We start from the raw sequence: 12,439 nt of genomic DNA on the forward strand, positions 1-12,439 counted from the left end.
AAAGACCACCTGACACACTGTAAAAATTATATGATACATACGTTATGACAACATATATTTTTACATTGCTTTAACTCATCAAAAACTTTTTTTTATAAGTTATACAATATTCAACTAATTTTTTTCAGTTTAATGTAATTTAAGTTAAAATAACTTAAACATATTATTAAAAATAAGGCAGTAACTTTTTTTTTTCTACAGTGCAGCTACACACTGAAATGCTGTGTAATGCAACTAAATGAAATGATAACATGCATAATGTACATTCTAATGATACATAAAGGATCTAATCTTAGAACAAATTGAGGTCTATACAGCATGTTCAGTCTTTACTATGCTCTTTTCATCAATCCAACAATCAATATCTTGCACATTAGATATTATTTAACATTGCAGGCTGATTTGAATTTGTCCTCATTTTCAGCGACAGCTCCATCTGTTGTAAACAATTTGGAAAATAAACAGCTCAGATTTAACCTCATTCTACAGTATCTCCTGTTATACTGGATATCAGATAACCTCTGTATTTTTCTGTTTATCTTTTTGCTGCAGAGATCTTGGATGACCAGGATCTTACTGACCTCTTCCTCTACAGTGTCCAGAAGGCCTTGTCTTCTCCATGGCACCACTCCATTGAGGATGAACTCCACTATTTTTGAGTTACGGAAAGCATCTCCCACATACCCTATTACTTTCTCCAGAGTGGACAAAGAACTTTCCATACATTCAATCTTTTTTCTCTGCTGCTGACTCTCCTGCTTGAGATTATGAAGCAGATCCACAGTTTCCCCACAAAGTGATCTGACCTCAGTCAGCAAAGGGAGCTTGTTGCTCTCTCGCTGGCCATTTTTGATCCCGTTTGATTCCTGAGCACCCTGCTTGTGCTGCAAAAGGCTCCTTTCTAGTGCTTCCATCCCTTGACACAATAAGCTCAGCTTGTGAAGCACCTCTGTCTGGGTAAGTTCAATCTGTTCCACCTTCCCCTCCAGGTTGTTTAACTTGACCTCCACATTGCTCAGACTACCTATCAGAGTTGGACTCGGCTTCTTGACTGTCCCAGATGGAGTTCCAGAGTTCTCCAACCTGTTGCCTTCATACATCTTGGCAATACAAGTGGCCAGAGTCTGTTTACTCATGGCTGCCCCAGTCACACTCAGTGCAATGAGAAAAATGCAGAAATAGAAGAAGCCCCACTGATCAGTTCCCCCGTTGGTCTCTACTCTTGTCTAAGGTATTGTGTGCCTCTCACAAAACAGACAGCTCAGACAACCCTGTTGTTGGTACGTGCCAGAGACATGACACCACTTAAATAAACACCTCCATTGGGTATCTTATCTCTCCACTTCTATTTTGCGTCCCCTTCTCTCTCTCTCTCTCTCTCTCTCTCTCTCTCTCTCTCCACAGGCCTTTTATATGACCTATAGTGGGCCTTGGTGATTGCCAAAGTTCCAGCGCTCTCTTGACGTCACCAAAACATTTAAATTCTCCTCAGCAGATGCTGCTGACAGGTGGGCACGCAAGGAATGACCTCTGTAAATGGCCAGTCATTAGGTAGAGAAAAGAAAGATGAAATCTCCCTCTTTCATTTTCTTATCACGTTTTCTTATTAATTCATTGCTACACAGTAGCATCCATTTTCCTTTGAGATTCAACCATTGGATCCACCCTATCACAACTATATATCACCTATAACACCCTCGTCATTGGAACGTGACGTGACATTGGTTGACATTTTAAGTAAAAATAAACCTCTGTGGACATGGGTATGAGGATTAATGATATGCTACAACTGCCTCTCTCTCACCTCATCTGGAATGAAACCATGGTTAATACTGAATCATTAGGCTACAACAAACGATAAACATAACAAAACAAACATAATCATGACATGAACACAAATAAAATCATTTAAAGACAAAGTTCATCAATCAGTGCGTGCATGCAATTTTTTTTTAATATAATTTATTTACAATTAGTTAACAGCCATAAACTAACAATCAAGATTTTTATTTTATTGTTTGTTAATCTGTTAACATTCATTTATATTTATACATTACACTAAAAGTTGTATAAATCAACACTAGCTAATGAATTGTGAATTAACATGATTAGCAATAAGCTAGATTTATAAGTTATATTAATTAATTAATTAGCCTACACTGTTAGACTTTTCTGTAATTTCTACAGTTATTTACTTTAAATCCCCCAGTATTATACTGCTATTTCTCTTTACAGTAAATAACTGTGATTCCCATTGCATCATGGGAATTTTCTGTTACGTCTAACACCACATACAGAGACTTACTGTATTTTTTAAATTTGCTGTATACTACTGTATTTGACGTAACGGCCTCTCTGGCTGGCACCATTCCATCGTGCTTTTTATTTCCTTTAATGTTTGCCTTACACCGCGTGTCTACAACGCTATAACAGTCAGAGGCTGTCTATATTGGACACATTGAAGCGACCGGGCCGGACCATTAATGCAAAATGTAAACCTGTTTGTCCCTTGCCAGAAATAGCGCGAGCGCTTGGACTCGGAGTAACGTTACCGTCCGTACGTCAGACATATAACGGCGCATCACTACACTGTCTGGGATTTGTCGTGTCTCGCCGGAGCATCCAGTGTAATATCACTGGGACTGTCTGGCCCGGGGAAGAGACGGAATTCACTTCACCGAGAGAGAGACCAGCAAGCAAGGTAAAAAAACATGCTGTGTGTGTTGACAGGAATGTGCCCAGTTTAACCTGTTATAAGTTACTCGTCAACATGGCGGTAACGAACTTTACCACAGTAAACTGCGCTAACGTTTCATTTGACAGACTTTGTTGTCGAGTTAAAATACGCCAACGAGCAACGCTTAGTTTACATTAACAATAAATTAACTATGTGAAATTCTGTTTTGGTTGTAGATAATGTTGGCCTACTGATGAGAAAATAACATTGTAACGTTATGTTAGCTAACGTTAAGTTTTATTTGGCTAGCTGCCACCTTTCTAGTTTTAGCATTAGTTTGCAAACTATAACATATTATAGTTTTTTTTAATGGAATTTAATATTTACTTCCATTTTTGTATGTGTTTAAAGGCAACTGCAACAAAGCGCCAATTCGCGCCAGTGACATCTAGCAAGATTGAATAAGATTGATAAATTAAAGTTAGGCCATTTGTGATATATTTTGACAAGTTTGCTGAAATGATTAGCAATATGTGATAAGTGCTTTGGAGCCACTGGTGCAGACTAGGTAGCATACAATATCTTATAAAATCTCTATAAAATTGGCTAACTTTATATCAAATAAGTGACCTTTGCATCATGTCTAACTTTATATTTATTACACAGCAAATGAACCAATCAGAAGATGGACCATTTTCTATGTTCAGTCTCACCAGATTAAATGTATTCAGGTAAGCACTGCACTAAAACTCTCACTAATTCATTCATACCAAATCTAGCATTCTAAACAATTTAAGTTTATAATTTTACATTATTTTGATATTTTATTAGGCAGAAGACTCTCTACCATTGCAGTCCCACCTGACCAGGAAGGTCCTAACATCAGCGCACAGGTGGGTTAACTACTGTAGGAAGGAGAACGGTCATCACTCAGTGATTTCTTGCATGTGTCTTAATGTATATTTGTCTCAGACAGGGACCCCTTCACTGCAGACAAGCTGAAATGGGCTAAATCATCGATCGATGTCAGTCTTTCTCTCTATGGATCTTAGCATTTTTGGACAGAATTTAGGATTTGTAAGTATTAAAATTTAATCTGGAATAATTTAATTTAGTTCAGTTGAAATGTTTGAATATGCTATTGCCAAAGCTGTTTACAAATATATATTCTTAAGTTATTGTAAACATAATAAAAATGTAAAAAAAGGAGGTTAAAAATATTTTGACACTAATATTTATTTCTCTCTCTCTCTCTCTCTCTCTCTCTCTCTCTCTTACAGTATATAGTGTTGGAACCAGGCTCTCCTCTGAAGGACTGAGTACATTTGTGTTTGTGGACACGCACACAGATCAGGGAACATTCTGATGCTGTCAGTCAAGTTCTGAACAGGAACCAATCTTTGGAGAAGTTCATTTATTCGCAAAGGTGGACAAAAACATTGTGTTGACTTTTTAAAGATTATTTTGATGATGATTTTTACTCGTAGAAGTAGAAGTAGACTGAGGGGTAGTACTAGTCAGTCAGACATTGATAATAATAAGAAATGTTTCTTGAGAATCAAATAGACTTCAAAAACATTAAGACACTTAAATACTTCTTTTGGCCACCAGTGTACATGAATCCAACACATTTTTGTAAATAAGTGAAATTATTTTGAAGGTGGGGTTATGTGTCATGTATTGTGAAAAGAACTGTGTTGTCCTGTGTTGGACATTTCCTTTTTGACTGCTTAAAAATGTATTTATATTGTGCAGTTTTATGAATGTAATGGTTGATATTTCATTATAATACTTGTATAAGCTAAACAACCAGTGACTCTACATTCATTTTGTCAAATGCTAACGTTTTGTTTATGATTTTATGTATGATTTTAACAATGTGTGCAGTGAAGGATATCACATAATGTGTTAATTTAACACGTTTACACATCTTTGTGCTAACCTTTCTGACATATTTACTTTGTTAAAATCATTAACACAATGAATGAGTTAAAATTAACACAAAAAACGTTGTCCCTAAACTCACCCATTAATGTGTAAAAATTTCACACATCATTTCCAGCATTGGCAGACTGTATATTTTGTGATATATATGAAATGTTTTAAATAAAAAAAATGGTATTTTGTAATAACTTTGTCTAATTGGTTTGTATGTTAGTAGTATTTATGTAGGATAAAAATAAAATCAATTACCATATATAATCAAAATTATGAAATCTAATTTAGTACAAATAAAAAATAATTACAGTTACAGTAGTGTACTGATTAGCTTCGTTTTTACAGTAATGCACTGTATTACACAATTACAGTACCATACTGTAAAACTGAAAACAGTAATGTACTGTAAATCTTAATTACAGTAACTTACTGGCAACAGTAAGATGTGAGTCACTTGAATGTGAGTCGCTTGTCTACCAAATGTATAAGATAGAAGGGGCTTCTGGCAGGGAACTTTGAACTCTCTGGATGCAGGGCCGTATTAACCATAGGGCTAGGCAGGGCTAAAGCCCCGGGGCCCGAGCAAGGAGGGGGCCCATGATTGGCTGTGGAGCATATTGACTAGCCATCGGTAATGCTGATTGCCAAAGCCTTACCACGCCCCACATAAATCAGCCCTGTTACTTGGTGGCGCTTTGCCGTAAATTACATGCATTATCATGGTATCATTATCAATATTATTAATTGACCGTTTGCAATTGACCCTCCTTTAGTTACTCACGAGTCACACCACACATCTTACTCACGCAGTGTTTTCGCTGCTGATGCAGTAGTGACGCGTTCATAAACGGCACCTAAAAGCTGTCACAAAGAACCAGCAAGTAATGATTATGAATATGTAAAATATTGCAATGAGACATTTTAATTGTTTATTGCAAAGATGAAGTTGACGATAGGCTACTGACTCGCGATCTTAAGTAGCCTAGTGAATGTGCTGGGCCGGAGAGAAATGCACATTTCGATTACATAGTTTTATTTTGTTTTGAATGGTTCCGTTTAAAAGTAAAGATTTCCAGCTTTCTGTAGATAATAGATATATTTAAAAAAAAATTAGGTCTGTGAGGCGAGTAGGCTACCTTTTATACGCTGAGTTTCGGGATGATCTTAAGCTCCAGTTCAGGCGCCGGCTTGATTATATAGGCTATATTTAGCCTACTTTTTATTTAGGCTATTAAATCCAGGAAATTGGTTAATGGAAAATGTATTAAAATTAAGATACAATTAATACAAAACGAAAGTCGATTTAAAGAAAGGCTTCTGTGAAAGTTTTAAAGTCTTTTAGTAGGCTACCGCTTCTGTAATGGAGAACTGTCACGTAGCCTAACATTGTTTTTTTCCCTCATAAATGCGAAAACGAAAAATAAAAGACAAAAGACTTTTTTAAAAAGACAAACCATCAATTTTTTGAAAAAATGTATGGATTTATAACGTTTTGGGGAAACAAATGGATGGATTTAAAGCATTTTAAAAAAAACAAACAAAAAAAAACTTTAAATTCATCATCAACAATATTGTTGTTTGATTTAATGATCAGTGTTCAACATGTTCAGACTGAGCCAAAAAAACAAACAAAAAAACAACAACTTTTTAACAGGATAAATTGAATATTCACAAAATGTGTGGGTCTAGGTAAAAAAATTACATTTTCCTGAAAACTATTGAAATGGATTTATTGCGTTTTTGAAAAGAGTTCCTCATCATTATTGTAAGATAAAATTACTCCTATAATGACAACATTTTGCTCATTATCCACCCCTATATCCACTATTAGCAAGTGATATTGACATAAAAAATTCTGTAGTTGGTGACCTAAAGTGATGCAGTAACTCGTAGCCCCGGGGCCCAGTGAGGTCTTAATGTGGCCCTGTCTGGATGTGCTGTTTCTAATGCCAATTCTAAATGTGTAAGCCAAGAACTTTTTGTCTGAATCCTTCAGTGAGAACATGGCTTTCTGCTGTGTTCGACTGCCAAAACACAATACTCACAATATAGTATAACCTTATTATGTAATAGAGCTGGAGGCCAGGGTCAGGACAGCCATAGGAATGTGGCTCCATGCTGACTAGTGGTGGTGGTGGGATGAAGGGGGGTATCTGTTATTACAAGCTGGCACAACATAAGCAACTCAATTTCCAGTCCACAACATAACTCGGGCCAGTAAGATCCGAACATCACTAGGAAAGAATATCTGTTTGACAGAGATAAACATAACTTTCACACTGCTTAATATATTAAAACCTCTTTGATCTCTGATATTCATTTAAAATGTCACACAAACAAGTCGAGTACACAGTGTGCATTAAGAGGAGAAATGCAAGTCTGCTGCTAAACTGCTGTACTTGTGGTATATCATGAGCCTGATAGAAATGATGTGGCTTTGTTAATGGATGCTTTTGTACACAGTGGAGTATATCCTTGCCCTCTCTGAAGGGAATGTTTGGACTGTAGTCTCATTTTACAGTCCCTTCTGTGCCCTCACATAAATGTTTGACATGGCAGGGACCCTTAATGTTAAAGATTGAAATAGCAGATGGGTCCGTATCCCACTTCTGTCTTTGACAAGAGCACTCAAGGGGACGGTGTGTAAATTTGATGTAAATCCCATTACGGTTCAAACCTTTCAATCAAACTTCACTTTGAGTGCTATGAAGTGTCGGGATTAATTAAAATTGAATCAGTTGTTATCTCTTAAATAGGCTAAACTAAATATGCTTTCTTGAAATAAATTATTTCTCTTCTTCACTCTCTCCCGTTAAGCTAATTGCATTTTCTTGTTTCGTCTTTGCTCTGACAAAAGAGATGAGATTGTGCTGATGTACAACATCTTTAAAATGTTACAGACAATGATCAATTTGTCAGAAGTCCAAAGGGCACTGTTGTCAAAAACATGTTTAGCAATTTGCAACAATGCTGAGATGATTTGCCACAAAAAAGAAAAGTAAAAAAATGTCAGAGCACACAACTATAACAACAGCTCAAGAAAGAAGCTTTTAAACAAAGTAAGCAAATAAAGTAATCACACATTTGAGTGGTAATAGCAACCCTGAACTTGTTTAACAGTTCTGTCTCCTCCTCAGAATTACAAACCATATTTAAATTAAAAGGGGTATCATCTGCAAACAAAATTATTATTATTATTTTTTTGTCATGAGAGAGTCTTAAATTAACAGTCACTTAGATAAGGGCAGCTTTAAAAGACTGATTTAGCTCCTAAAAAGAGCAGTTTATTAGTAAATGACAATGTCCTAATAACCTAAAAGTGCAAAGTCTCTCAAAAGCAACTGCATATTAAAAATAGGTTTATATATATATACACATAATTACATTTTCAACTAAAACATTTTCAAATATATTTTTTAAGATATATTCTATACAAACTGATTTTTCTGCTTCCCTTTGCTTGAATTCAGGATCTTACCGTGAATTTGCGTATATAGTTCGACACACTGAAGCCGCCTGTACTGAGAAGCGTTGATCTGTACAGAGAGGTCCCCATCATGCATTGCCCTCTTGTCGTGGGTTATAGGACTCAGCGTAGTATTACATTGCCAAAATGGGCCGCCATAAGCAATGAATATTCCGCAGACCTGGACTCTCAGGGTTCTGTAACATTCTGGAAAATAGACAGATCACCCCTCAAACACTAACTATCTTATCACTTTCAGCCCGTTTACTGGGTACACGCCCCTGTCAGCACGGCAGTGGGCCCAGAAAGCACTTCCTGCTTAGAGATAACAGCTGCCTGAGATTAGTGTGAGTATGCTGGAAATGTGAGTGTTCTGTTTTATTAATAGGTTTCAGATTTGTCTTTTTTTTGGGGGGGATGGTCCCCACGGGAAGTCTTCCTCCCAACACAGCCGGGATAGATGGGTGGTTGGAAAGGATGGTGATATGACGAGGATGCTGGGGGTCAGACCAAATTTCAGTTTCCTATTATGCTGTCCAATGTGCTGACTTGTGAGGGATTTGATCTCTTGGACTGACCCAATTTGGGACAAATGCGTCAGTCGCACCCAGACGTGTAGGAATTGAGTAGCTAGGCTAAGTCCTTCCGGATAAGGAATCTTGAAGAGTTGGAGCAAGAGGAGAGAGCTCGTACATCTGGGTTTGAAACAGCCCAGAGCTATACACTACAAGTGGGCAAACCATAAGACCACCATGCAAGCTGTTTTGTCGGCTCTGGTTTTAGAAGCATATGTAAAGCCCCAGGAGGCTGATGGAAGAAAATCCATCTCTGATTGGTGGCATTGCCTGGTCGGAAAACGTTTGTCTTCATGGCTGGCTACTATTGCCTCTAATACCAGGAAGACTGAGCATGTCGGTGCATGTCAGTGATGTTTATACGTAACACAATTACAGTGGTTGATATGATGCTAATACACTTTTAAAGTTATTTTAAGGTTCTAAAAAATGTGTAAATAAAAAGCTATCCTTGCAAGAAGTGCAGCGGTTTAATTCATACTTCACTGTTGCAGTGACGGGTGTTTTGAAAATCTCCAAATGTAATTTGTTATTAGAAGCAACATCTTCATCCTATGATTTGTTAATTTATGTGGGTGGTGGTCCAGATGGCACTGACAACTCTTTAATGTTAAAACAATAATGTGATTCTGTGACGGGGCTGTTGTTCCTGTTAGTAATGGGACAGGTGGCATCAAGTATGGCGTCTAAAATGACTCACACGCACTTTTGTCATCACTGACATGGATTTTAATGACTCAATATATGCACCACACCATGAAAGCACTGCTTGTTCTGACTCTGCCTGGTGTCAGTGGCCAGGGGCACCAAAGAGTCTTAATCCGCCACTGGTTTTGTGTATGGTTTTGCACAGGTAACTTACAGCGAGGGAGATAAGAGCTGTGCGTCATCTTAAGGTTCTAGATCCAGTTACTTTTCTCCACCGGACCGGCTCCCGTCTGTGTTCTATGTCACACACAAAGGCCGTGTCATGCGCGAGACCAACGATTAAAGGGTCAGGTTAGCGCGTTTACTTTGAAGCTTCTGTCGGTAAATGAAGATTTGACGGATAAACTCGCGGCTCAATTGCACTCTTGTCGTGTCAAATGTGATAACACTTTTAATTTTTATGGACGTCGCCATCTTTGATATACTTGGTCATGTCGCTATGGTTAGCCAACTGGAACAGGACTCTCGTTGCACGGACAGTATTCGAGACGCTGCGGTAAGTTGCTGTGTGACCGGGACATTTCGAGACTCACACACCTGTAAGTAAATGCAGTTGTCAATCCCAAAAATTGACAGTGGTGAACCACTAGCCTAACTGGAAAACAGACTGTGCATCAGAAAAACTGGGTGTGCCACATTTATTGTCAGATTAATGTGCAAAAAAAACCTGACTGCGTATCACTAACGTTACAGAATAGACTGGGCTGATGTGTAAAACTATACACAGGCTCACCACATAACCATAAAACTATAAAATATCTACACACAAGATCGCCAACAACCAGAGATGGGCATAAATACATGGAAATGTATTTAAAATAAAATACAAAATACTGTGTGGAAAAATGTATTTAAATACAAATACAAAATACTGTGTGATTTTTTTATTTAAATACATTATTTTGTATTTTGAAAATACACAAAATACCTGTGAAATCGGCCATCCAGTGCAGCTATAGGTCACAGTGAATGAAGAAACTGCATAGGCCTACTGACTTTTCATTCCTAACCTCATCTCTGCCCTCTCTGTCATTCTTTCTTTCTTTCTGGCAATTACAAATAAACTTATGCAAAATAGCAGCCATGTATATACTTATTTCTGTGTAAAACTGTGGGAACCTTTTCTGCCATCTAGCAAAGAATATGAATGGGCACGATATGACCAAAATCTCAATTTTGATACTACAGCATAAACGGAATTTCAAACTCTTTTGAGTTTTTTGTTGTTGTTGTTGCAGGTAGTCCAATGCTTTCTAAGTAATTTTATATTTATTTTATGTAAAGTTTATTTGTTTCTATAAGTTTATTAAAATTAGCAAGTTTATCTAATTCATTTGACACTACCCCCCTTTTTTTATGTACAATAAAACTAAAAGCAGAAGATTTTTGAGGAGTATCATTCATCAGTGTTTCTTTTTCCACTCCAACGTTCCAATAATTCCTGCCCACTAAAAGCTGCACGGATAAATATGCTTACCTCACAAATAGGCCTATCTATGTAAACTTTTAGAAAAAGTTCCATCGATTCACACTTCATTGCTATGATATGTTGTATCATATCACCCAGCCCTAACATACAGTACAACATTTGACAAACTAGTTGATAAAAATCAACAACGGGTCAAGACTGATTGGCTAACGCTATTTTCCCACTTGTCTGTGCTCTTTTATTCTTTCATGTTAACTGAAAGGCACATTATGTAACTTTTTTTGCTTTAAAAATAGCAAAAATCACTATATCTATGTTATATATTTTTTATAGTTGTGTACTTACATTATCCCGACTGTTTCCAACAACTTTCAAACCAGGAGAAATTTGTAATTTAATTTGAGAAACGTCCCGTTTCTTTATTTCCGTTTTGTCGCCGCCAATGCCGTCATATCCGCGTTGTCCCTGGTTTCCGCTCGTGCTGCCATGGCAACCAGAGCTATGAACCAGAGCAGAGAATGTCTAATATGGCGAGAAGTTTCACTCTCACTACACTTCCGGCTTCTGAACTGGTTGCAGTTCCACTCTGATTCCATATGAGGGCGCTCACAGGACGAGTGCAGAATGAATGGAGGTCAATGGAGCTATACCAATAAAAATCCACTTTTCTCAGGATATAATTTTTTGTTTAGTAATTTGAATGTTGTATTCGAAAGGAGATGCAAAGAAATTACACATTGCTGGGTGTTAGATTTTTTAGAGTCACTTATTTGCTTTAAAAAGTCTTTCAAAATGTCAATGACGTCAGAATGCTGACGTCATTAGCAGAATGCTAGCGTGTTATGGGCAACAACAACTCAACCTGTAAGAAATCAAAACGACATAAGTACTCGTTCATTCAACTTTCGACCTAAAACCCATGTTGAACTTGCAAAATCTACAATCAGATCTGAGATTTCTCAACGGCAATCGGGTGAAAGAGACAAATTTAGCCGTCTAGCCCCATAGACTCCCATTCATTTTGCACTCATGGCGAGCGCCCCCAGTGGAACTCTGGTGGTACTACAACCAAAATTCGGTACAATAGGGCTTAATAGGGAGTGGGCAGGCTCTCCGTAGACGGGCTCTGACCAGAGCCGTCTGATAGTAGATAGTAACCAAAGCAACTGACGCGGACAACTTTGTAGTTCGCAATGTCTATTTGCACGCTGTTGTTGTTTCGTTCAAACATTATGGACCATGGCAAGCAGACTTTGGATAAAAAAAGGAGAACTAAAACGAGAATCAATATCAGCGCGGTGTTTTCGAGATGCCGAGAGCTCCCATAGACAGTATATAAACGAGAGCTCCACGTCCGAGACTTCGACCGCTCCTACATGTACTTTATTAAACAGGTGAGCACATTTACATAAAACTAATCAATGTTTTATAGTTCAACAATGATAAAATGTCAGAATATGATCTGTATGTTATTCTAATGTTGATCTAGTTTACTGCTAGTCTCATACAGACAAACTAACACATATTTCAACACATTCAAATGCAGTTTAGTGTGCTAGTGTAATGTTAGACCAAGTGAAACAGCGCTACGTTACCTCACAAGTTTAATTTGTCTAATAAACTGACCTGTGAGTAGTAATTCTGCG

The 12,439-nt window shown here is 37.4% G+C and overlaps 1 protein-coding gene across 2 annotated transcripts in view; it reads right to left on the reverse strand.

The window, feature by feature from the left end:
• mylk3 (myosin light chain kinase 3) overlaps positions 1-8,455 on the reverse strand; it is a 33,919-nt gene extending 25,464 nt beyond the window's left edge. Inside the window, exon 1 of one of the 2 annotated variants that reach the window (XM_084109549.1) lies at positions 582-1,425. In XM_084109549.1, the coding sequence (XP_083965675.1) occupies positions 582-1,136 (555 nt within the window). In that variant the 5' untranslated portion in view covers positions 1,137-1,425. Of the gene's footprint in view, positions 1-581; positions 1,426-8,093 lie in introns of those variants that run through there. The other variant, XM_084109550.1, reaches the window with a different exon arrangement.
• Positions 8,456-12,439: the final 3,984 nt, after the last annotated feature.

The sequence above is a fragment of the Abramis brama genome, assembly GCF_963993115.1.
Source record: "Abramis brama genome assembly, chromosome: 3".
NCBI lineage: Eukaryota > Metazoa > Chordata > Actinopteri > Cypriniformes > Leuciscidae > Abramis > Abramis brama.